The 25,781-nt window shown below is 41.9% G+C and overlaps 1 protein-coding gene across 11 annotated transcripts in view; it reads right to left on the bottom strand.

Annotated features, from left to right (window-relative positions):
* Hhat (hedgehog acyltransferase) overlaps positions 1 to 25,781 on the bottom strand; it is a 365,298-nt gene that overhangs the window by 308,968 nt on the left and 30,549 nt on the right. For 7 of the 11 annotated variants that reach the window (XR_010043340.1, XR_010043341.1, XR_010043339.1 and 4 more), the window contains exons 3-4: positions 24,177 to 24,244; positions 3,308 to 3,424 (exon numbers count right to left, since the gene is read on the bottom strand). Coding sequence is in view for 2 of the 11 variants with exons in the window: in XM_003474275.5 (XP_003474323.1) it covers positions 3,308 to 3,424; positions 24,177 to 24,244 (185 nt within the window). In the remaining 9 variants the exon portion in view is untranslated. Of the gene's footprint in view, positions 1 to 3,307; positions 3,425 to 24,169; positions 24,245 to 25,781 lie in introns of all 11 variants that reach the window. The other 4 variants (XR_010043343.1, XR_010043344.1, XR_010043342.1 and 1 more) reach the window with 2 other exon arrangements.

Genomic DNA, 25,781 nt, shown 5'->3' with positions numbered 1-25,781 from the left:
TAGTCTTTGTCAGCTATTAAGAAAACTGTACCAGTATCATGTTGAGGGAAGGAATTTATATTTTTTAGAGTATGTTTTTCCATCTTTTGCTTTCAATCTTTTTTCCTTCTGTTTTGAGTATTTCAAACCAAGAAACACCTCTCTGGATTTTGTTTTGTTTTACTTCATTTCTTTTGTTTTAAAAAAATGTATCACAGAGCCGGGCACGGCAGTGCACGCCTATAATCCCAGCATTTGAGACAGTGAAGCAGGAGAATCATTGTGAGCTTGAGACCAGCCTGGACTACAAAGTGCGCTCGAGGCCAGCCTGTCTCAGAAAGACAAAAAAAGATGAAAATGAAACTGGGTATAACGATCACACCTGTAATTCCAGGGCTTGGGGAGGCAAAGGCAGGAAGATGGCAAGTTCCAGTCAAGAATTTAGCAAGATATTCTCTCACAATAAAATACAGAAAAGGGTTGGGGCTGTAATGCAGTGCAAAAGGCCTGGGTTTAGTCCCTAGGACCATAAACAAGGCATGAAAATCATAAGACCAGAATTTATTTTTTTTGAGACAGGGTCTTGCTATGTAGTTCAGGCTGGCCTTGAATTCATTGTGTAACTCAGTCTGGCCTCAAACTCATGGAGGCCTCCTGCCTTATCCTCCTTAGTACTAAGATTATAGGTGTGTTCCACCAGGCCTGGCTTAGGTTAGCTTTTTTAAATATAATGAAATTTCCAAAAAATGAAGTTTGTCACATTTTATGGGGAAAATAGGGCCAACACTATCTTTCTTGTCAAGCCTCTTTTATAGATGCCAAATTAAGAGTCAATTGGAAAAGTTTTCCTAATATCAGAAAGCTAATCAGTGACAAAGCCAAGGGCCAAATATGATACCGCATTGCCTAGCATTCTTCCACCACAGAGCTGCTCTTCACCATGGCTGTGGTAGCCGGAGTTGATGTCTTAAAAAAGGACCAAGAATTTCATCTGCCTTCAAAGAGATAGGTGTTAAAACTATTTCCTTACATGTCAGAAAACTGAGACTTAGTCATTTACCTGTGAGCAAAGCAGTTTTGTGTTAGAAATAAAAATACTCAACTTCTAGAAAATTTTAAAATCTTGGGAAACAAACAAAACTTTGTAGAAGAAAAAAAAAAGGTTAATGAGAGCTGAGGTACATACACCTATTACCAGCTTAGAAATAAAAATGTGTTATTTACTAGGTCTGCTCAGAAAGTTACATGAAATTTTTTATGCAGATTTGACAGCATGAAATGTTTTAGTTTTTGCTGTTTTAAAAGATGGAAACAACCAGTTGGATACAAAAAGTAATCAATAGTCTATTTAAAAGAAATTTAGCATGCTGTTTGGACTCCCTGTTCTCCTGAATAAAAGCCAGCCCAGAAACTGCCATTTCTGGGGAAAGAGCAAGCACTGGCCCACATTGGGGGCTCCTCTCCGACCTGGGCCTCCAGCTCCCCAGCTTTGTCCCTGCCCACCCTGGTCTCTGCTTCTTCAGTTTTACGGGGCGACCCTCAGAGGCTGACTTCCAAGTCAGTTTGGCTCTTTGGTTTTTACGCAGTAGATTTCCAAGCAGACTCTTTCTGTTACAACAGGAGTTGCCAGCAAGTAAGATGCATCCTTCGAAGGACACTGGGCAAAAGCCAAATCCCTAGAGGACAGAGTAACTCCTCTGGGGGCATTGCTGGCCCCTCAGGAGCTAACTGCATAAAAGGTGGCTACTCTGCCTCTATGAAATCACTTTTCAAATACGCACTTTGAAGACTTCCTTGCTATTTCAGGTCAAGGTATGAGCAAAAATCTAACTGAATTCTGGTCTAAAACATTCGTAACATCATACATTACTAGACATTAAAATTATCTCATATCTTCATGAAACTACTCACTTCCTTCTTAATTTGTAATGGAAACCACAGAGATTCTCCTCCATGAGGTACTCTTTACAAGAGCATTTAATCAGGAATGATCTTACAGATACCATCAAAGGTGAAATTATTCTGAAGTCTTCCTATTCCATAGTTTTGAAATAAACTCAGAGGAAGTAAACCCAGGGGGAGACTATAAAGCACCTTTAACTGAAATGTCATACTGATCACAACCAAATTGTCTGGTTCCCAAGGACAGCAATTCCTGACCTCTGGCTCCTGCCTCAGGCCTCTTTCTTTGGGAAAACCAAAGGAGAAAAATACTTAGAAAGAAAGGATGCTATAGCATATGAAGTTATATTCAAATATTTCAAAGAAAAAGACACTATGGTAACTACTATTAAGTCGGGTTATTTGGTGGTGAAGCACTAGGTTGCTGAAAGTGTCATGCTTTAACCTGTATTGTTATGTTGTTATGCCCCCTTTTATCTCATCCTCTCCCTTATTCATTAAAAAATTATTTAATTTTTTAAATTCCTTTTTTAAACTAAGGGGAAAAAATCAAAAATCTAGCAGGATATATTATAGTAACTTTTTTGATTTCCTATCAACTTGAAGTCCTGTAATACCCCCGTTATCTTTTTTTGACTGATTAGACTCTATTCTGCTCTGTATGAAAGTATCAAGTATGAGAGTATAGGCAACTACTATAAAGACAATAAGATTCACTATGATGCCCATTCTGGTTTGACTATTATCCTCTTTTGAGGTGCTGTAAGACTTACAAAGTTTAGGTTTTATTGGTCTCGTTCTCTACTGTTATGTTTAACTTTATAATACCTAAAGAGATAGACAATTCTTAAGGATACAAGAGGCATTATGGTAACCATTGTTGATAACCTTGTACTCTGTTTTTCCATCATGTGCTATGTCTATCCTTGGTTTTGACTGACAGCTTTGTTTTATCATGCTTGATTTTATTCTCTTACAAAAAAAAAGTAATAAGATCTAAGGGAGCAATAAAGCCCAAAAATATGTAAATTTTGTTGTAATAAAGAGAGGGAAAGAAAAGTGCCCTGAAGGATACAACAGCAAGGGTGTTTAGGTGTGTTGCATAGAAGACCATATTAATAGTTTGGATTGGATTACTGAACACAACTGCTTGCAGTCTCACTGTTTGAATGTTCGCTTTGTGTGCTTTGATCCTGTGACCTGAAACACTGTTTCTAAGATGATAGCGAGTAATCTATTAACTGGTGATAGCTTACTGTTTTTTGTTTTTTTGCCTTTTCTGTAGTTCTGAATTACTTGTACCCTTACACTGTTTTGTTTTGTTCTGCTTTTTTTTTCTTTTTCCTTTTAAATAAAATATTAAAAAAAAAAAAAAGAAAGGATGCAAAAAAAAAAAACAAAAAGGGAAGGATGCACACAGCCCTACCTTTTTCGCAAGCAGCATGGCCGCCGCCTGTGATACCACTGTGTGGCCCAGCAGCAGCCACGCCAGCCTCTGTTTCCCCCACTCCATCCAGAAGCTCCACTCAAAGTCTGTTGGGTCCTACACAACCAAATAGAAGTCAGTGTTACCAGGAGGACTTTACATACAAACTCCAGCGAAAACCACCAGCAGCAAGGGCCATGCAAGTCTGAATCTCGTCACACAGCGTTTACCCACTTCCAGCCATTCCACCCCATGTCCCACCCACCCTGCACTCTCCTTATTTTCTATGTAATTCGGTCTCTGCTAAAAGCCTGGTTATCTCCAGGTGAAACAGAGGTATAGGGACTACAGTCCATTTCCCCAAGGTCACAGAGCCAGTATGAGTTCTGAATTGAACTATCCTTGCTTAGACACCAAAGTGCTTTCCTTAGCAAGAGAAAAGGAAATCAGACACTAATAAAATTACTTAAGGTCATTTGTGTCAAATTTTTGTCGTTGCTGTTGTTCATTGGTTTATTTTTTTCTTTTTTGAGAAAGATTTGGTCTTGCTATGTAGTTCCAGCTGGCCTCAAACTCGTGGCAGTCCTCCTGCCTCAGCCTCCTGAGTGCTGGGATTACAGATGTGTGCCACCACACTTGACTCAGTCATGTTCAATCTTACTATCATTTATAGGCAGGATAATAACTAGATATGGAAATTAACTAAGATCACACAAACTTGCAGTGAAAGAATTAGTACATTTCCCTTCTGCCAAGGAAGCTGTGCGCTCCACATCTGCTCTGTACCCACAGTTCCTGTCTCTGAGGCACTCTTCAGGGCAGGTGAAAATTTCAGGGGTACATGGAAGGATGCCTGGGGACCAGCACCCAAAGCTGGCCCAGGAAGATCACAGCAGCCAAGATTCCCCGAATCACAAAAAATAAAATAAAAGCAAGACTTCATTCCATTTTCTTCAAATAAAGAAATACAAAACCATGCCATCCCAAGTAACACAAGTTGCCTACACCACAAGATTCTGATACACATAAAATTTCCTCAAAGAGTCCTTGCCCCCTGCTGAAGATCTTAGATCTGCTCGAATTCTTTCCATTTAGAGGTGTGCAGGAAATAGCCAGGCGCAGTGCAGACAATTCAATCCTTAACCTCACTCTTGGCCCCTGAGCAGAGCTATTTCCACATATCTAAATTTCCACATAAGTGGGTGGTCAATTGATTGGATAATAATAAGCAAGGTCATGTGATGAAGCTATGCTAGGAAACATCACTCTTGTAACAGGAATAGAAGCAAAAAGATGCTAAAAGCCAAAGTTGAATTTTTTAATGACCCATTCCAAAAAAGACTCTAATGGGCTTACGATGTATCACATGCAAGACCCTGGATTCCATCCCAGGCACTGAAAAATCTAAAGGACCCCAATATTTTACCTTTGTAAATATATTTTTGAACACTAAGAAATACATTTAGCATTCAAAATTTTAATCTGACCCATGTCTCAAAACCTTTTCACGTTTAATGGTTTAGAGCCAGAAATGACACAATGCCACTTAAGAACCCAAACTCCTTCTGTTCCACTAGAAAGCCCAAAACTACTTAGAATCCTGTGCTGCTAAGTTCTATCAGCAACAGCTATGTAGTCTTTCACTGCTATTTCTTTAAAAGATGTCCACCATCTCCATTTATAATAATTACCTAAAAAACAATTACCAGAGAGAAAAGCCGAGCCAAGAATAGTAGAACATGGCCAGTCACTAGCAGTTAATAATTCGAGTAAGAAATTCACAGTCATGCTTCTATACCAAAAGCTTTGCCACACATCTCAAGTAAGAAAAAGCCTCAAACCAAGAACAACTTCTTCACGTTCTGTTCCTTCCCCTACTTTCTTTCTAGACCCACAGTTCTTAATGAGCAACTTCTTACTCAGGATTGTAAGAGGACAAGCGGCCAGACAGGAACTGTGGGTAAAGCCTTGCCTACCAGAAGCCTCCCTGGGACAAACAGGCTGTGCTTTGAAGAAAAGTAATGTACACAGTCTCCTGTATCAGCACTTCCTTCACTTGCAGACCCACATGGTCACCTGTGCTTGCACTTAGAACCTGGGTAGGGCCTGGGATTCTGCATTTCTACACAGGTTATCTGCATCGCTGGTGTGGGGAGCACATTTTGTGAAGCGAGGATGGATCAACCCTGAGCAGTTACACCTCCTTACAGCTAACAGTTCATAATCCCAGAAAATCCTTATCCACTCGGCCCACCCAGATAGCCCATTCCTGAGTCGGGATGAGCCCTCTGCAGCTAATGATCTGACCCTCAAGACCAGAGCTGCCCTGCCCTGGCCACCACCACCACAGGACGCTTAAGCACTTGGCTTAAGTCACTGGACTGCATCAGTTAACCACAGTGAGACTTTATTATGAGGTGTTTAACCTGCAGCCAAGCAACGCTGAGACCTGAGTCACATGATAGGTCAGGGGCTCCCACAGTAATTCTGATTCCTAGAAAAACACTGTTTTCCATCCCAGGAAGGGGGACAGTCTGGACCTGGGGTTTTAGGCTGCCCCCTTCCCTACACACAGAAATGCTCTGCACCAGGCACTGTAGGACACTACAGAAAAATTCCTCACCCTCACGCAACCTTCAGGCATGCACACCTCTCTGTCCCCAAATCAAGACACTCTGAGAGCCAAGGACACAGCAAGAGAAGTCCTAGCAATGTAACTCCGCTGTATTTATTGATTGGCATGATTGACAGAAACCTGTTATTTCTTCTTATATAATTAGTAACAACATTATATATGTATGACACTCTTCAAGATAGTATTTTTTTTTGGTTCCTGTCTAATTAATGGACTTTGTCTTTCAAAGTAGTTTTAAAGACCCCAAAAACTTCACTGAAAGACTTCTAGATTTAATAAGCAAATTCAATAGCTGGTTACAAAGTCAGCACTCAAAAATCAATAGCCTTCCTGCACACAAATAACAAACTCAATGAGAGAGAAATCAGTGAAACAATACCTTTTACAATAGCATCTAAAAAAATGAAATACCTAGAAATCAACCTAACAAAGGATGTAAAAGATTTCTACATTGAAAAGTACAGTACTTTGAAAAATAAGATTGAAGAGGATATTAGAAACTGGGGAGATATCCTGTGCTCTTAGGAAGGAAGAACCAATATAGTGAAAATGGCCATACTTCCAAAACTGTTATACAGATTCAATGTAATTCCAATAAAAAGTTCAATAGTATACATCACAGAACTAAAGAAAACAATCCTAAAACTTATCTGGAACCAGAAGAGATCTGGAATAGTAAAGGCAATCCTGGGCAACAAAGACAAGACAGGGGCTATCACAATTTGTGACTTGAAATTATACTATAAAACTACTGTGATAAAAACAACATGGTACTGGCAAAAGACAGACCCAAAGATCAATGGAATAGATTAGAAGATGCAGACACACTAAAACACCTTATCTTTTACAAAGCTGCCAAACACATTCACTGGAAGAAAGATAGCCTCTTTAACAAATGGGGCTGGAAAAACTGGCTTTGCACATGCCAAAGATTAAGCATAGACCCATATCTTTCAATATGGACTAAGCTAAAATCAAAATGGATCAAAGATCTAAATATTAAAATAGAAACATTAAATCTGCTGGAAGACAGAGTAGGTAAAACTCTTGAAGACATTGGTCTAGGCAAAGACTTTATGAACAAAACCTTTATTACACAGAAACTATCACAAAGAATCCACAACTGGGATATCATTGTATTGAAAAGCTTTTGCACAGTAAGAGAAACCACCAACAGAGTGTAAAGACAGCCCACTATGTGGGAGAAAATGTTTACCAGCTGTTCCTCAGACAAAGAATTACTATCAAGAACATATAAAGAGGCTGGGGATTTAGCTCAGTGGTGTAAGAACCTGCCTGGCAAGCACAAGGTCACAAGTTCAATCCCTGGTACCACTAAACAAATAAATAAATAAAAATAAAGAACTCAAAAAAAATCAGTCCCCTCAGATTTAAAGCCTCAATCCAAAAATGGGCATCTGAGATGAACACACACTTCTAAGATGAAGAAATACAAACAGCAAATAAATAGGTGAAAAAATGTTCATTGTCACTGGTCCTTTACGAGATGCACATTAAAACAACACTGAGATTCCCCCTCAACCTGGAAAGAATGGCTGGTATCGAGCAATCAACCAATAACAAATGCTGGAGGGGCTGTGGAGAAAAAGGAACCCTTCTCCACAGTTAGTGGGAATGTAGAATGGTATAACCACCATGGAAATCAATTTTCCTCAAAAAACTAGTATTGGAGGTCCCATACAACCCAGCTATTCATCTTCTGGGTATCTTCCCAAAAGAATTAAAAACATCATACCACAGTGATATATGTGCACCCTTGTTTATAGCAGCACAGTTTATAACAGCTAGATCTTGGAAACTACCTAAATGCCCATCAACTGAGGAATGGTAAACCAAGATGTGGTATTTTCATAAAAAGGAGCACTACTCAGATATAAAGAATGATAAACTGGACACTTTTATAGGTAAATGGATGCATCTTGAGAACATAATCATTAGTGAAATGAATAAGACACATGTGTAAACATAGTACTGTTTCATTGGTGTGAAGAGCTGAAAGAAAAATATACATATATGTGTATGTGTATAAAAATAGTTAAGAAGTTATACAACTGATTTCTCTTAGTTTGCTGAGGAGAAAGGTTTGTGCTGGTATTGTTAGGACAACTGAAGGCAGATGTGCTCTGGGTGAATGATTTGGAGGTGATAATGGGCAATGTATGTACCATCGTTGTCCCTTGACTGAGGTGCTTTGAAATTTTGTTGTAGTTTTCTTCTTCTTTTTCTTTCTATCTTTGAATAAAATGTATTTGAAAAAAAAGAAAACAAAATAGTTTTAGGTTCACAGTAGAAAGGAGCATAAAATACAAAGTTCCCATCCACCTCCCATTCCTACACAGGCACTGCCTCCTGACTGCAAACATCCCCACCAAACTGGCACCACTGTTCCAAAGCAATCTGCAGGTCCGTACCCTTATTAACCAACATCCATGGTCCACACTAAGGTCCACTCTTGGTGCTGTCCAGTCTGCAGATGTGGACAGTGTATAATGACAGGATCTGTCACAGCACTGTCATAGCCTATAATTCCTCTGTGCGCTCCCCATTCACCCCTCTCTCCCCTACAAACTCTGGTCCTTTCACTGTCTCTGTGTTGTATCTCTTCCACCACATCGTATAGTTGAGATAAATTACATGTCCTCAAAACGAAGTACATTCTTTTCACTTGTCACATCCATGTTACACACTGAGTTAACTGGAGGTCGAGAAAGCCAATTATTCATCCAAAGCCAGTAAGGCACAACCACATTTCAAACCAGAGCAAAACTCTGACACTGAAGAGGAAATCCTGCCACCAAGGGGGAAACCTTTTACTGTGCTGTCCACTCTCCTTGGGTTCCCCAAACAATACTATCTGATCAAATTACCTCCATGCTACGGGGTACTACATGCATGCCCCATAACTATAGAGCCAGCCTTGTAGCATCCCCAATTCAAATGCCAGTGTCAAGGTGTACCCTCGCTGCCCCCAACTCCAGATGCTCCTCTTATAACCCATTCTGTCATCCATACCTCAGTTCTAGAACTTACAGCATATTTATTATGCCCTTTTATTATAGTTAGTTCACAAATCTTTTTTTCTCTAAAGAAAAAAAAGGTAAGTTCCTTGAGAGTAAGAACTTTGACTCACATATGAACCACTAATGTCCAACATTCATTGACCCTGAAAATGGGACAGGGATAGGGGTCAGTGGGAAAGGAACAGAGAAGTCAGGCTGCCTGGTTTCATCACATTTCTTCCTCCATTTAAACTTGGACAACTCCCATAATCACCTGAAGTTGAGTCTCCTTTGTACAGTGATGAGTCAAACTAGCTTTCCTCTCAGAAAATAGAACAGTCATCCTCTGGGTTAAAGGGAAGAACTAGTAAGAAGGTGTTGATCACACAGCCATGGCCTGAGTGTACAGCTTTCAGGAGAAAGAGGACGAGCTACATCTTCCCTCCCCATGTGACCAAGGCAGTAACGCAGAAGAAGTTTCTGCTACGTTCTGCTCAGGTCTCACCCCTGAGTGAATCTTTCCTTTTGCTGGCCCTTTCCCCCTTAAACCTGGCCAGATCCTCTCACCCCCTGGCCTCTTAGCTAGGATCGTGCATGCTCACTGCTGGGGGCAGCTAGGACCTGCTTCTTTGCTTTCCCTTGAATTCCCCAGACAGCCCCAATGGCTGAAGCTTATTTTCGAACTGAGCAGAACAAATACATGCTGAAAGGGATCACATCAACAGTGCTGAATTCCAAGTGCCGAGCAAAACCCCAAAACTCCTACCAAGATGCCCCAAGAGAAGCAGAGACATTCACCTCTGAGCATGTCAGTTACCCCAAGCCCGTGGCTCGGTTCATAAAGCCGGATCCTCCAGACCCACAGTGTGCCTCATGAGCAGAGGTCGGGCGCAATGCACAGAGCACATATAGATAAACTACGCAATCTCAAAGCCCACGTCTGTAAGTAAAGGGTCTCGGGAAGGCCACAGAAGAGCCGCGCCATCAGCACACAGCTGACTTGTGTTTCAGGAGACCCTGCACATCGTGAACTCCCTGTCCTGCAGTGATCAGGGCTCTATTCTCTCTCTACTCAGACAATCTCCCTTCTTTCATGCTGTCCCCTCTACAAAGCACAAAATAACACGTTAAGAGCCTATCTGGTCATGTCACCTCCTCCCAATTAATATTCTTTATGTTTCCCCCTTAGCATTCCAGACAAGCATTTCTCCTGAGACACGCTGTAGTTCTTCATCATCTGGCCCTGTCTATCCCTCTTCTCATCTTACAACCACACTGGTCCCACTAACAGTCACACAAAGCACAGCTGGGTCTCTACATACTGTGCTCCCACTACTATAAAATCCTATCCTCAAATATCATGTTAATGTCAGATCTAGGCTTAGGCAAATATGCACTTACGTAGATGCTGTCTGTCTTCAGTCAAGAACCAGGACTCCTCACCTCTGACCCTACAATACACTGCAGCTACCTTCAGCCAGGAGCTTTCACGTTGCTCTTTATCTACAGTTTTTGACTAGCTTCTGCACTGGACTGCAAGCTCCTTTTTCACAGGGTCTACGTAGATTCTTAGCATTGCCTCTGTCAATAAATCAGTGTACAGTAGATGTCCAATGAAAGCTTCTGAAAAAGTTGAATGACTATATAATGGCACAGATCATTTTTAAGAATCTGGTATAAATACAATCTTTTGGGAAAGAGGAAGAAGGCATACAAAAATTAGAGGACCGGGTGCCTGCCCTTGGATGCCTTCATTAAAAACAGAGAACATAAGCTCATGGAGTTTTTGGTGGATGGTCTGATCTGCATATTATCTTCACCAACTCAAGGCCTACTTTGTGATATATCAATTACTCAGTCTAAAGACACTGACCAAATGCAATACTATTAAAACAGAGTTCGTATTTCATGATTTAATTATAAGAATAAATTAAAATACAGAAAACACTTAGAATGGCACCTGATACTTTTTAGATACTATGCACATGTTGGTTAGGTAAATATATAAAGAACAAACTCTGCTTTGATCAGAAACATAAAACCAAGCATTTTTAAGCTGCATATCTTAAAACAGATGGAGGCGGTCATGTATGAAGTTCGAGATATTTGAGCTGTTTGGGCTCCCAACTCCAATTAAAACAAAAGTAAGGAAAGAAATTCTAGATAATGAACTAAAAGGTCCATGCTTAACAAACGGGAGTATCTTCCTTCAGAAAAACTAACATCTATGAAATATCATGGGAAAGTAATCACTTTAACCTTCTCCCCAAAATAAAATACCTGATCTGTATGGCAGATACAGATGGGCTTAGTCATGACTACTTCCCAGGTCCCTTCCTATGACTTCCTTTTACATTAGTGGTTAGAAGATTAAAAACTACATGCCCCAGAATTCCTTGCAGCTAGCCTATCTGCAAATGGTCTAGTTTCTGTTAACAAACATACTGTGACTCTGAAAGTGAAAGAACATAATGCACCATAGTGAGATGTTCTGAAAGAATAGTTACACAGGCTTTCTGGTTGCTTTGCTGCAGCCATGCTGGAGACCCTATGGGCCAGTGGTCTCTAGCAACTCATTTTTTGTTGCTCCTACAAACCTTTAGTTAACTGAAATACCTTTAAATCTTTGCAATAATTTTATTTCTTTTTAAAGTGATTGGAGTGGATTCTGTTGTCTGTAATGAACCACTGATTAACACACTACGGGACAATATTTCTCCTCACTGGAATTTAGGTGCAGTTTTATAACAGAAGCATTGCAAACATGATTCACATTAAAGTACCTTTTTCTGAAGTAAGTCTATTAAGTGAAAGAAAATGAAGTGGAAGAAAATACCAGCTGCGTCACTCCAGTGAGCATTCAAAAACTGGATGAAGAAGGCCGTGTTTATGGAGAAAACATTCACAAGTGCATTTATGTATTAGAAAATATGACAGGAAAACACCTATGTTGCTCACCATTTAAATTTTTATTACAGTATCTTTTCCCCTCCTACAGAGAAAACTAGTGGAGAGCTGAATATATTTATTGTTCTCTTTACTCATACCCAACATGTAAACAAAACACAGAAACACTAGACAGTTTTGTGTATCTAATTCTTAAATGGCATTACTTATTATTTACTTTGAGACCATATCTAATTCCCAGTAGTTTCTCTGAGTAGTAGTTTCTCTGTGAACAGAGAAAACCTTTTTACATTTCTTGAAATCATAAATATTTCCCTGTAAGTTCAAAGGCAGCAAACTCAAATTAATAGCCTATAAATTTCCACAAGAAACACAAACGAAGACTAATTTTGCAGAAATTCTTCCTGGTACCGATAAAAAGGAAAAAGATAAGAAAAAAAAAAGAAAGAAAGAAATTCTTCACAGAAGAGGCATTGCTCTCTGGATGAACCCAGGCTAATGATTCATCAAGCAATTATTGAAAGTTTTCTTTTTCTTTCAATAGCTGTTCTGCTACTGCTAAAATAATTCGAAAGCCATCTTACTGCTCATAATTTCCAGAGATGACACTCTCTGCCAACCAAAATTCCTCAGAGATAAAATATCCTCACTAACAAAACTTTTTTCCATAAATAGCAAAGTCTCTGGAATAGCATATACTTGGTCTAACATTGACACAATGTCTCCCTGATTTATATGTTCTATATTCTCTTTTTTCCTAGAGCTAGAAATGAAAACGTTGTACCAGTACATTTTCTGTTACTGCAATGAACTACTTGAGATTGGGTGCATTATAAATAAAAGAGTCTTTGCTGACAACTCTGGAGTTTTAAGGACATGGCACCAGCCTCTGGGAAGGACACCTGTGGGATAGCATTATGCCAGGATGGAGAGAGGGATCACATGATGAGTCACAAAGCCAAAGAGACAGGAGATCCCAAGAGCACTCTTCTAAGGACCTACCTCCAATGACCCCATGACCTCCCAGTAGGCCCCCCTCTTAAAGGGTCCCTCACCCCTTAATATGGCCACAGGAGATCAAATTTCCAACACAGGGACCTATGGACAGCACATTCAAGCTACCTCAAACCAGAGTTGAATCAAGTGTTTAAAGAGAAATGTTGAATTCCAGTATGAAGTCAAAGGCACAAACACTCCTATACTTATCAAATTGAAAAAAAGTACTAGGCAAATTTCTACAAGGTGTTCAGAGAAGACAGTGTAAACAATGAACAAGAATGACGAGCCAGGGGTCATGACAGCAAATGAAATCCGGTGCAATGCCTAGACTCCAGCTACCAGGAGAGCTAACAAAGCAGGCACACCATCAACGCCACTTCTCCAGAAGATCAGTGACGCAAAAGGTACCAGAGAGACATGAAGTCAGGAAAGAGTTGCGATCCCTAACACAGTCCTCACACTCTGAGAACTCAGTTTCTGCTCAAGAAGTCTTTACATATTCAAGAGAACTTGTTTATAAACACATCTCTGTAGCAGGCACACGCTAACAAAGTGGAACTCCAGATGAAGTCCCAGATTGTCAGTGGCAGAGGACAGTTTAGAAAGAAAGCATGGTTAAAGAGAGAAAGAGGAGAAAATACCATCTGTGCCAGCCACCTAGGTAGCAGAGAACTCTTCATAACTCTACCTTTCTTTTTGGACTTTTCACATGGAGAAAAGACCAGGGAAATAGATGACCAGAGTTAGGTGCAAGGGTTCTCCCACACACCTTTTCATCTTCCCCCTTTGTGTACCAGCTGCCCCACCTATCCACAGGACACTTCCCCTCCCAGAGCATCTGTGGGCATGGTCAATACTGCTGCTTGGTCTCTGAGTGTGCCTCACAGGGCTCACATCTGCAAATCTGGGCCTCAGTCTGGCTATGTCGAGAGATGGTGGAAACTTCAAGATTTGAATCCAGCAGGAAGTAATTAGGTCATGAGGACCTCACCCTCTACAGAGACTGGCACAGTTCTCACAGGACCCTGGCTGTTGTAAACCCTGCAGCTTGGCCTCTTCAGTTTCCTTTCCATTTCTTCATCGGGTTGTGACACAGCCAGGGGACACTTGCCAGAGGCCAAGCAGATGGAGCCGCCTGGTTTGGGACTTTCAGCCTCCACAACTGTGAGTTAAAAACACTCTCAGCATCTAGTTGCATGTATTTTGCTATAGGAACAGAAAACAGACTAGCACAGTGTACCATCACAGACAGGTGAAATGCCTGGAAACTCGGGAAATAAAACCAAAATAGAGTAAGAATTAAGGAACATAACATCTTCAGCGCACACTGCCCCTCCTCTCTCCATTCTCTTTAGAAATTTACTGTGCTAACAAAATAATCAGTCTTTGTTATCACCTGTAAAACTTACTTTAAAATACTTCAATGTGGGTTTCAGGCAAGATACAGTAACTACGTTTCTCTCTATTGCTCCCACTAAAAGCCATGAATAACATACATATATATAACAATCACAAAAAGAGTCTTAAAGGTAGAAAGAAGAAGACATACTGACTAATGACCTCAGGGCCTGAGGAATGACAATGAAATTAATTAATTAAAATAACTCACTGGATTGGCTTAATAGCAGAAGTACATGACAAAGAATTATCAAACCTACAGAGTTCACAGAAGTTATACAACCTGAACAAATAGAAAAAACAGACAAAAGATAAAAAGTCTTTGCAAACCATGGTACAACAGCAAAAGAAATAACATTCATCTCATCTCTTAAATTTTCCAGAAGGAAAAGAGAAAATACGTGGTCTTGAAAAATTATTCAAAGAAATAATGGTAAAACTTTTTCCCAATGTTGGCAAAAGGCTTAAAGCTACAGATTTCAGGAGCCAAATAAACTCCAACCCAATTAAAAAAATCAAAACAGATTGACAGAGTAGATGGGTAAGGAATGACACCACTCTATAAGAAATTCACTTCCAGGCTTGAAGGTCCCTGGGTCCAATTCCCAACACGTATACACTGCACGCACACACACAGACACATACACACACACACAGACACACACACACACACACACACACACACACACACAGGGTGAGGAGGGGAAGGGAGAAAGAAAAAATTTTATTATTCACTTTAATAAAAAGAAAGAAGAGGCTGTACTAGTATCAGATAAAGATGGCTTCAGAAAAAAAAACTCTTTAAGGTCAAATGGAGTCATCAGCATATCATACAAGAGCAAATCTTCTCAACAAAAGCTGAATGTGCTATCTGCACTACACCCATGCTCATATAACAGGCAGCCTCAGGTTTAGGGACTGGAGGGGAGGGGACTGTGAAGGGTTAGAGTGGAGAGGGAGGAAGGCAATTCTTTAAGGCTCTGCTCCCCTGTTGTGTTGGTGGTTCCGCAAATCTGCACATGTGATAAAACTGCATGCCAACTCTTTGCACATTCACAGAGAAGTCCCTTGCAAAACTGGTGAGATCAGAGTAAAGTTTGGATAGTACCAATGTCATAGAGTTCCTGAGTTTCAGAGTTTACTTTAGCTGTGTAAAATTCCCCATGGGAGAAGCCAAGAGGGAATTTTCTGATTTATTGTAATTTCCTGTGTATAATAATTCCAAAGTGAAAGCCTTTAAAAATATAATAAAACATAAACTGTACTCAACATCCTGATACTAAAAAAGTGACAAAAGCAGTTTCTGTTGTTGATGGGATAAGGACCCCAGCTGTGATCACTAAAATGTCTGAGGCACTGCAAGTTGAAGATTCAGATCTGTTATTTGCATACCCATAGTACCTTTCTCATACTCCAATCCTTGCAAGTTAAAAACTGTGTCCCAATTCAACATTTCTAATATGAGAAATTTATCCACAGAATATGTTGCATAAATAATTTTACACTGCAGCCAGCTCTCGGGGATTAAAAGTCACCATCAGTGAACTAGGAGTTGCACTTACTGGCCTTTTACTAAAGCTTTCTGTGGAGAGGCAAGTCTGACTTTTCAGCTACTTTTTTGAGACCTTGCTTTGGTTGGGCTACTTACATTGGTAAAAAGAAAGATACCATCTCTGAAAGGAATAATATAATGAAATAATCATTTCCTATGCAAATCTTTCAGCAGTCTGACTTGTAAGCATTCGCACAAAAAGCATGGCTAGATAAGGTAGTTTAGAGACATCACTATTGTTTTCATGTAATAGGTTCAAGGCTTAGGAATCTGAATTTACTTTTTCTGGTATTAAGGATTAAACTTTATTTTTAGTTCTCTTTTAATTTTTGAGACAAAGTCTTGCCAAAGTTCCCAGGCTCAGCTTGAATTTAAAACCCTCTTCCCTCAGCCTCCGAGAGTGCTGGAATGACAGGCATATGCTTGCAGGGAACTAGAACCCAGAAATTATAAAATCCCACAGAGCTAGAGAATATCAGATTCCCTGATTACAGTTCTCCTATGAACATTATCACATCTACCTGTAAGGTATTCCCTTGAGAATATAACACTGGTTTCTTTTTCTTTTTTTTTTTTTTTTAATTTTTTTTTTTAATTTTTTGGAGAAAGGCTGGCCTTTACAATGATCCTCCTGCCTCAGCCTCCCAAGTTGATGGCATTACAATCGTGTGTTGCCACAGGGCTCTACAACACTGCTCTCTAATAGGCATCTCCATGTGATGAAAAGAGTATCTAAAGTGCCTTGGCTGGTTCTGTTTCTTAATGATGCTAACTAACAAGGCAAGTTTCAGAAAAATTTACATACAAAAAAACCCACAATTTTATCTGAGATTTGCTTTCACAGAGTGGGAGCGAATAACCTTATAATGGAAATAACCTTCATCTACCTCAAACTTTTCTTCAGCAGTGACTGTCACCCCAAAAGTGGTTTCAGTCAGCTCCCCACTTAGACACCAGCCTTCATGTCTCCTCCCACGTCTCATGAGCTCATGCTCACCTGGCTGCTGCTCCCAATTTCTTCTGCACAGAGACTGATCAACTGTCATGTCACGCTTTTAAGAGGTAATAACCATTTAAGAACTCTGACAGGCACAGCTTTTAGGGAAGCTACTGAGAAGGGCAATGTCCCCTTCTCCTGCTCCCAGGCACCATCTGCCTGTCCTGGCTGGAATCATTCCTGTGGGCAGGGCACTGATATGGATGTGTGTGTGCCAATTAACTTCCATGTTTACACACCCAGGGACAGTTGTTAGTACCAAAAGGGCCCAAATAAGGAATCCGTACTCAGGAAGGAAGGAGTCAGCATGTGACAGATCCCAACCAGAAATGCACAGATGGCTACAAGTCAAATCATTCCCAAGTTAGAAATCAATATTTCATTCATGAAAACAGTGGTGTCCAATGCACGGTGGATAAAAGCTCTTCTCGGGCTCCCCCCGTTATGAGAATGAAGTCTACGAATTTCTGGAGCCAGAACCCAGAGCCCCAAAGTGAAGGCCTTGGTCTGATGCTCCCCAGTCTATGAGATGTCCTGTAAAGAGATAGGCAAGCTCAGACACTTCTACAGACAGGTGCAGGGCTGAGTTTTGCCCCTGCCTACTGATACATGGCAGTGCACATGGCAGAACTTACACCTGGACTCTTTCACTTTAAAACACAATGAGCAGAGAGGAAACATAACTCCTACTCATCTCCAACTGCCAGAAGTAAGGAATTCTGTGCTTATTGAACAATCTAAAACAATTGGATCAATTTAAAACATAACACTTTGGTTCAAAGCTCAATTCAAAGCCACCTCCTCCAGGGCAACATGCCTGGTCCTTCCAATGGAAAAGCCCTTCCCAGCACTTTTTAGCTAAGCCACCCGGAAACAATCGTGCACACAGAATCACTCTGCTAGATGTCATGCCAGGGTCAGCTTCTACAGAACCTCAAGGGTTCTGGCTGTGTATGGTTTGTATCAGCTGAAACTGCCCCCTTGTTACACAGTGTGAACATCACCCCAACATAGCTAAATGTCACCCCACCTTCTCAGATGGAGTGTAAACCTAGAGAGACTACACCTCTGTTTCCTTTAACCCACAGCATTCATTACAGTCTGGGCCACTGACCCAGGAATAAGCAGACTTACAGGGGAGCAGATGGGGTGGTAAGCCAGCTGAAAGCCCAGAGCATCTTACTATTCCTAAGGACAGGACCATCAACTTCCCTCTACACACCAGCCTCCTGACGCATGGCAGGCTAGGCATAGTGTCTGCTGCGCAGAGCCAAACATTCCTATATGGCTGGGGGTTCATGGGGGGTCTGCAGTACCTGCTTTGTTTGCCTAAACTTGTGTGCTATAGAGATCAGGCTTCCCTCATGCTGTCCAAACAGCATCCTCTCAAAGCTCATTCCAGTGTCTCTGTCCTCCCTCTGCTCCCTCCACCTGATGGGACCAGATATGGGTAGCTTGATTGTGCCTTTGAGTTCACAGCCTGTCCTTCTTAGCAAAAAATAGGTTTTATTCAGCCTTGCCCCCTTGCAGAAGGGTTTGCAGCAGGGCAGATTGCTGTGCCCTGTGCCAGCCCCTCTGGGCACAGCGAAGGGGGCTGCAGAGTCTCAAACAGCAGGGTCAGATACCCACAGATCAGTGGTGCAAGGAGGGCTCCTGAGCATGTGCTGATGGCTCCCTCTCCTTAAAATGGACCATGGCTGCTCTCATCGCCAGCAGCCGGCCTCTTGTTTACTCTCAGCCCTGCCAGGTGTCCTTCAAGATACATAGAAGGTGTGTGAGCGGGTAAAGAAAAAGGGAAATGGAGGGATTATTTGGTGGGGACAGGAACAGGAACTGTGGTTTTCCACCTTATGTAAAAACAGGCTCTGTGCAGCAAATGCATAAACATCAGTTTTGCTTATTAACTCATAGCTACCAAGTACTCTGTTGTGCTCACCTCTCTCTTCTATTTATTACTTTATAGAAAACAGTGTTTGCTTCAGTGAAAAGCTCCAAGAATCCAGGTGAAAATAAGGTGAAGTTAGTGGCAAGGGTTTTTAGCTCTGCAAAACGAAGATCAAACTGGAGGGATATGGAAGCAGCAAGGGAGAGAAACCACAGAAAAGCAACACCTGAATCCCTTCCATGAGCGTCCACTGACTGATGGGAGCTGTCCAGAGTCCACCTGTGGCAGCCAAGAGCCTCTGTGGTCTCAAGTCATGCCTCCTCTTCCCACTCAACCTTCCAGCCAGCCTCATCCACCTGCTCTCAGTTCCAGGGCCTCAGGTTCACTCTTCTTGTCACCTGCCTGACCCTGTGTCCCAGCCTGACCAGAGAGGTGGTATCATCTCTCACCTCACCAGCTCATTAGATTCAGAGTCTAGAAAGGACAGAAACAGAAACAGGAATGTCACAGCAGCCTCAGCACCTGCATGTGGCTCAGTGGCCTCTTACCCAACAGGCACTTAATATTTGTTAAATGAATCAAGACACAGCTATGCTACTTTTTCAAAGTATTGAAATAAAGAGGCATTTATAGATAGACTAACTCTTAACATATTTATGGTAGGCAAAGCTTGAGTAACTAAAAGCCATGTCCGTACTTAGCAAAGTACCTCTTATTTCTCTATATTCAAAGACATCAATCATCAGGTTTCCTCTTCTGTGCTTGTCATTCCTCCTTAGTCTTCTCACAGGCACTGTGAAGTCTTCTCTGATTTCACTTCTGAAACAACAGCTTATGTTCACGTATGCCCTAACTTCAGAAACCTGCCTCAGGAAAGCATGTTCTTGGGAGAGGAGGGAAGAATTTCTTGCTTGCAGCACTCCCAAGACATCAGGGTAAGGAGCAGGAGGTCCCTTTCAGCAGTAATTCCCTTTAAGTTTTCTCTGTAGAACATTACCACCCAACAACTCTTACTGCTAAATCAAGGCAATAATCATCCATTGAAAAATCAAACAGAGAAAGGAAGGAAGGGGAAAGAGTGGGAGGGAGAAAGGAAAGACAGTAACCACGCCATGCATTAAGCATCTATTCTGTACCGAGCACACACATGCTCGGTGTTTAACAACCATAACCTACCATTCCCACATTCCAGATAATAAAACTGAGACTCGGAAAAAGTAAACAGTTTCCCATGATGCAGTAAAGCCAAGTTTGAACTCAAGTCCACACAACTCCAAATCTGAGCTCTTTCCATTATGCTAAGTAGCCTGACTCAGAAACAAAAATAAAAAGAAAACCTTAACACAATACATCCCAGAGCTTGTGTGTTTTAGTTTGACTCAGCCCATGTTATCTAAAAGCTTCTTCACTTCATCGAGCAAAGAAGACAGACTCTGAGCTGTTTTCTTTATCTCCTTAGCACCACTGCAGAGAAGACAAGCAAGAAAAAAGAGAAAGAAGACTGCGGAATGCAGTGACAGGCAATGCCAAGGAGGCAAGGCCCTGGGCCACACACAAGCCCCCAGGAACAATGGCCACTGGAAGCCACTGGGCCGGTGGAGCAAGTGGTCCTCAGCCGCAGGCCCAAAGGCCTGGAAGGTTCATGGAGCCATAACAGGTGCACATGCACTTGCTTCTCCGTGACAGCAGGCACCACACCAAGGAACCGCCATGGCACAAAGGTGCTCCTAATGCAGGCCATGACCCTCAAAACTCCAAGCTCACTGAAATACAAGGGCTGCAGCCAGGCCCAGCTCCCTTTCCCTGTGCTACAGGAAGCTTCCCTCAAGGCCACCACCATCCACTAGGCATTCGCCGAGGGTGCTGCAATGACTTTAATGCCTTCACTCTTCCCTGCAGTGGAAGGACACAGAAATAATTAAACCTCAGCCCTGTTTGTGAGATTGACTATCTAGTGGGGAGGGATAATGCAGAATAAAACTGTACAAATAACTGTGTCATAATGGGGTACATGATACCCAAAGCATTACTACAGGTATCCCACTGATCTATTTCTTTTTGCCAAGGTTACATATGGTTTGAATGTCCCCTTAGTGATGCTAAAATTTAGTTCCCACTGCGCGTTATTAAGAGGATAAAAACTTAGTCCAACTCTAGTGTTTAGAAGTGGGGTCTTGGGATTAGGAAGAGTTGAGGTCATTAGGCTGGATCCCCCTTCATTGAAGCCTGGTAGCTTTATAACAGGGAAAGAGGCTGGAAGAGACAGCCAGGCACATATGTGCTCACTGTCCCTCACCACGTGATGCCCTGGGACTGGGGCTCAGCCACTGAGAAGCCTGGCAGCAGTCAAGGCCCCTCCACTTTGCACTTGGTTCACAAACACTTCTGTTCGCAAGCAGAACCAGTCAGCAAAAATTTGCCTCCATTTGCCACATCAACTAAGGCAACCACAGCTGTCTTCCCCAGAATCATGGAATGAATGAAGTTCATGAACCAATTATCACTGTACCTCCACAACAGCGAGCCAAAGTAAACCCCTTTCCTTCATACAGTGACAACCTCCATGATTTTTTATAGTAATGGAAAAATGAATGAATATACCTTCACATAATTTAGCTCCATCTGTGGCTGCTACATTTGTTAACTTATCTATTGTTAATCTTTCCCCACGAGGAAACCTCAGCACGGAACCCTGTCTGCCTGGCTCCTCACTGTTCCCAGCTGGCAGCATGGACTGAGCACAGAAACAACTGAAAAGCTGTGGTTGTGGAAACCGCAGAGAAGCCTAGTTTTGAAGTTCAGACAATGCTTTTAAGACAGGGAGGCCCAGCTGAGATCTGAGTTGTAATGCCCAAAAAGGAGGTAGGGAGGAACTATCCAGATGGAGAACCAGGAGGAACAAAGGTGACAAATCAGCACAAGCAAGGGAGGGGGCAAAGCCTTCTTTGCTTCTACAAACTGTCTGTTGTCAAAAGTGGGTGAATTTATCCCTGGAGGGATACATTTGGCAATGCTTGTAGACATCATTGTCATGACATTGGGCAGAGGATGAATACAGGGCTGCTCCACATCCTGCAGTAGACACAGTCGCTCCCTCACAAGTGCTCATTGGTTCCAAATGTCAGCAGTGCCAAGGGTTAGCAACATTTAAGAATGGGCTGTTCAGATAACACAAGCTCCCCACTGTGCGCCACTTCATGATTTCCGTTCCATTTGTGTCAAATTCTTCTTTTGATTAAAATGTGGACCAGAGTGGCATTTGCTTGCCCCCTGCTACAGGCTCCAAGAAGGGACCCCATTCAGCAAGGAATGTCTGGAACCTAAGGTCACTGCGTCAATTCCCTCCTCTGCTGGCTATCCATGAGGACTCAGCATTCATTCTGTAAATTCTAGGACTCTGAATCACCCATCCTACATGCCCGCTACTAAGCACCGAGTAGACAGCTGAGTGGTCAGAGACAGAGAGTGGTCAGAAGGACAGACAGACCAAAATTTGTCAGGATGACAAAATGGCAGCATCCTTGGGGCTCCACGGGTGTGTCCCTGTGCCTTGTGCACTTTTCTGAACATCACCTTCCTCCCCAGTGAGCCCTGTGACAGGTCCGTCATGGAGAATATAGAGAAAAGGCCATGCCCCCAGGCTCTGCAGCCTTAGCAGGGTGTCAAGACAGCTGGACCATTGGAGGATGGGATTGTAAGTTGGTGAAGACAAAGCTCCACTGTGTAGATGCAACAACATTCCAGAGGACTGCCTGTTCTTGACAATAAGACCCACAGTAGTTCCAAAACGTATCACGACCTATTTCATGTTTCGTACTACCTCACAATAGCATCTCTTCACCTAAAAGTCTTGCCATAAAATAGATATGCTTATGTTTGCCCCTGGCAAGCACGTCAGTATCTGAAATGTCCAATGTGAGACTCTGAATAGGAAAACAGATGATCATTTTTTGGTTGTCGTAAGAAATTCAATTGCACTATGTTTCTAAATAGTGGATCCGAAACACTCACAGAGCCATGTGTTACACCTCAAATTTCCATGTTTCCTCATTTCTGAAGTAGGCACAGGCCTACTCACCTTACATTGCTACTAACAATTCTAAAAAGAGCTTATAGGAAAAAAAAATCTAGAAATGGATCCCATAAATACAAATTAAATTCATGCCTAATTTTTCATAGAAATATCCAGTAAATAGAGCAACAAGAAAAACAAAAAGCCATAAAAGGCACCTAAGCAAGGCAGGACAACTATCCTAGTGCCATGCATGGGTCTTCCAGCTAACAGAGTCCTTCTGTACAGAGCCAGAGCTGCAAAAGCGGCGAGTCTACCTCATGTGGAAACTGAAGTACATTTGTTACAACTCTAAGCAAAATCTCCAACCGTCAAGATTGAAAAGTACCAGTACATGAACTGCCCAATTTGGAAGTTAATTCTCTTCTAAATTCCACTGATAAAATAGAATGTTCAGAAATTGAAGCACTATTTTATGTCCCAAGCCAGCACACAAAAACTGAATGAATTTGTGATATACCTGATACGGTACCTACTTACAGTAAAAGTCATAAAAATCAATGCTTTAAGATTGCTTCAAAAGCATGTAGAAATAACTTCATAATTAGCTTTGAACCCTAAACCATGAGCCCCAAACCATGACCTCCCACTGTCCAAGAAATGACTGAAATGGGGTCCTGGAAAATAGAAAGGAAAAGACTGAAAAGAATCCCAGAGAAAGGGTTGTAATGGGGAAAAAAAGTGGTCCAGCCTCTCTCCACCAGAAGAGGAGGGTGTGGAACCTACCTGCAACATACTCTGACACAGAAGCACTACCCGTTGCATCAGAAGGGCACAAGGTCTACAACTGAACAACAGCCACTCTGCCTCCTACTGAACAAGCAAAACGAGTTGTATTATCAGACAGGTTTGTCAGCTACCACCACAGCAGTGGCAGGGAAAAGAAGGCCAGGAATTCCCAGCATTGCACCTCAGCGGTGTGAACAGCAGGGTACAGAGCATGCATTCCAACCACAGCCAAGAGCTGGTGAAGTAGGGATGTTCTAGAGTCATGCTTGATCTTAACGGGTATGGCTAGGTCAACAAGGGACTTTCTGAAAACTACCAAAATGGAAACTAATTTGATAAGCTAATTGATAAGGTAACACAGTCCAATGGTGCCTTAAGATAGGGGACAAGAAAACAGTGACTGTGGGGAATGCCTCATCCAATACAGCACACTAACGCTCACCTCTGCAACAGAAAATATGCTTAATTACTAATTGGTTCTCAACAATACACTATTTGGGTCAAATCCAAATCTAACAGAGATATAAACTATTGGAATCAGCTGGGCTTTTGTTTCTATTATTGGCAATGCTGGTGATCAAACCAGAGGCTTTGCACGGCTGAGCCAGTGCTCTACCACTGAGTTACATCCCCAGACCTGGAAATTGAGAAGGTTTATCATTATCCACCTTGTACCTTCTTTAATCCTCCAAATAAAGCGTCCGTCTCCAGCTCAAATTCTTGATCCAATTCCTCTTCATGTTCTAACAAGAAAAACAATCTCTATTAGTCACAAATCTAAATAAGAACAGATTGGTTATACAGCAGAAGCACTTAAAGAAACCTGAATACATCCAGGAAAAGCAGCCTGTGAACAAAGTACAGGCAGGGAACTTGCCAGACTCTTCGACCTCTTTCCAAGCTTTTTGTGACCTAAGTTCCTGAAAACACACAAAGGGGCTGTGAAAAATGACCCTTTCGATGTGTAAGAAGGGTCACAAAAAGAAAGGATCAAGGTAGAAAAGCACCCAACACCAAGAACCATTGAGAGGGACTAGTGAATAAATTAAAATTTTTACACAGACCTTGCTACAGAATATTATAACTGTGACTCTATCATACAATAGAATGTAGACATAATAAAATAGAAACATCCGGGTAATAATGAGCATTTATAAGTAAACAACACAACTGTTTCAAAACAAAAACATTCCATCATTAATCTAGGCCCACTGTGAGCGCTAGGAACACAGCAGAATAAGGCTGGCATGGCTTTCACTGGATATGGGGAACAAGACGCAAATAAAAAACTACAGTTATGCTAAGGAGTCCCTTGATGTGGGAAGGAAGGCTCTTAATAGAGGTTAATGTTTAGGTCTGCGATGTCCCATGGGTAGCAGCGGGGTGAGCATGGGTGGAGTTCAAAATAATGTCTTAAACTGGAGATAAAGACACAGTACCAGGGTGGTGACAAAGCCAACAGGATAGCCTTTGAGATCCCTTCAAAAGGGACAAAGTGCATAGATAAGCAGAGGAAAGGCTAACAAAGGACACTCAAAAGAGTACATCTGGTAGCCAGTGAGTACATTTACAAGAGGAAGCTGAAAAAGAACTGCCCAGAAAGTAAGCAGGAGCAAATGCTTCACTGAAACACAAGCATGAAACAATGCTGTGTTCAAAGGATGCTCACGAGGAAACTGATGCACACTAGATGGCAATGGCAACACCAGCTCTAGCCCCAGGTAGTACATATAGCTCCTGGGGACACAAAGGGCACTGCTCCCCGCTGCCTGGTCCCACACAGTACAGCCCAAGAGCTCCAGGCACCACATCATACGCCACATAGGAGGGACTGTGACTGCAGGAGGGGACTGGATCTCTCTGTTACAGCTCCATGCAAGGCCACCTTGTCCTTATGCGTGTGTGTGCATATATGTGTGTTGCCTTGTTCAGACGCAAGTCCACAAAACAGTCAGAAAACAAATGACAAGTTACTGCAACTTCTGGATTCATCAATGAGAGAGCAGAAAGCTTCAGCCTCCTGCTTATGTTAGCTTCACAATCACACAGAGTGCAACCTCCAGAAACACTGGAACTATTCATAAGGGAAACAGAGCAAAAACTTGAGCTTGTTTTTCTTCTTTTTTTAAAAGAGTATATTCGTAACCAGTGAAGCTGACGCACTAACCCAACTTCCTGAAGCAGGAACATTTCTCCCTCTAGTGGAAAAAATTTACTAGCTGCCTCCTTACAACTTCCAAGACAGGAAATATTTAGCCAAGAGCATCGAGAACCCAGGAA

The sequence above is a fragment of the Cavia porcellus genome, unplaced genomic scaffold (genome assembly GCF_034190915.1).
Source record: "Cavia porcellus strain 051 isolate PalLab524CR breed Dunkin Hartley unplaced genomic scaffold, mCavPor4.1 scaffold_26, whole genome shotgun sequence".
Lineage (NCBI taxonomy): Eukaryota > Metazoa > Chordata > Mammalia > Rodentia > Caviidae > Cavia > Cavia porcellus.
Note: the sequence above shows the minus strand (reverse complement) of the source record. Positions and strands in the feature narration are given on the sequence as shown.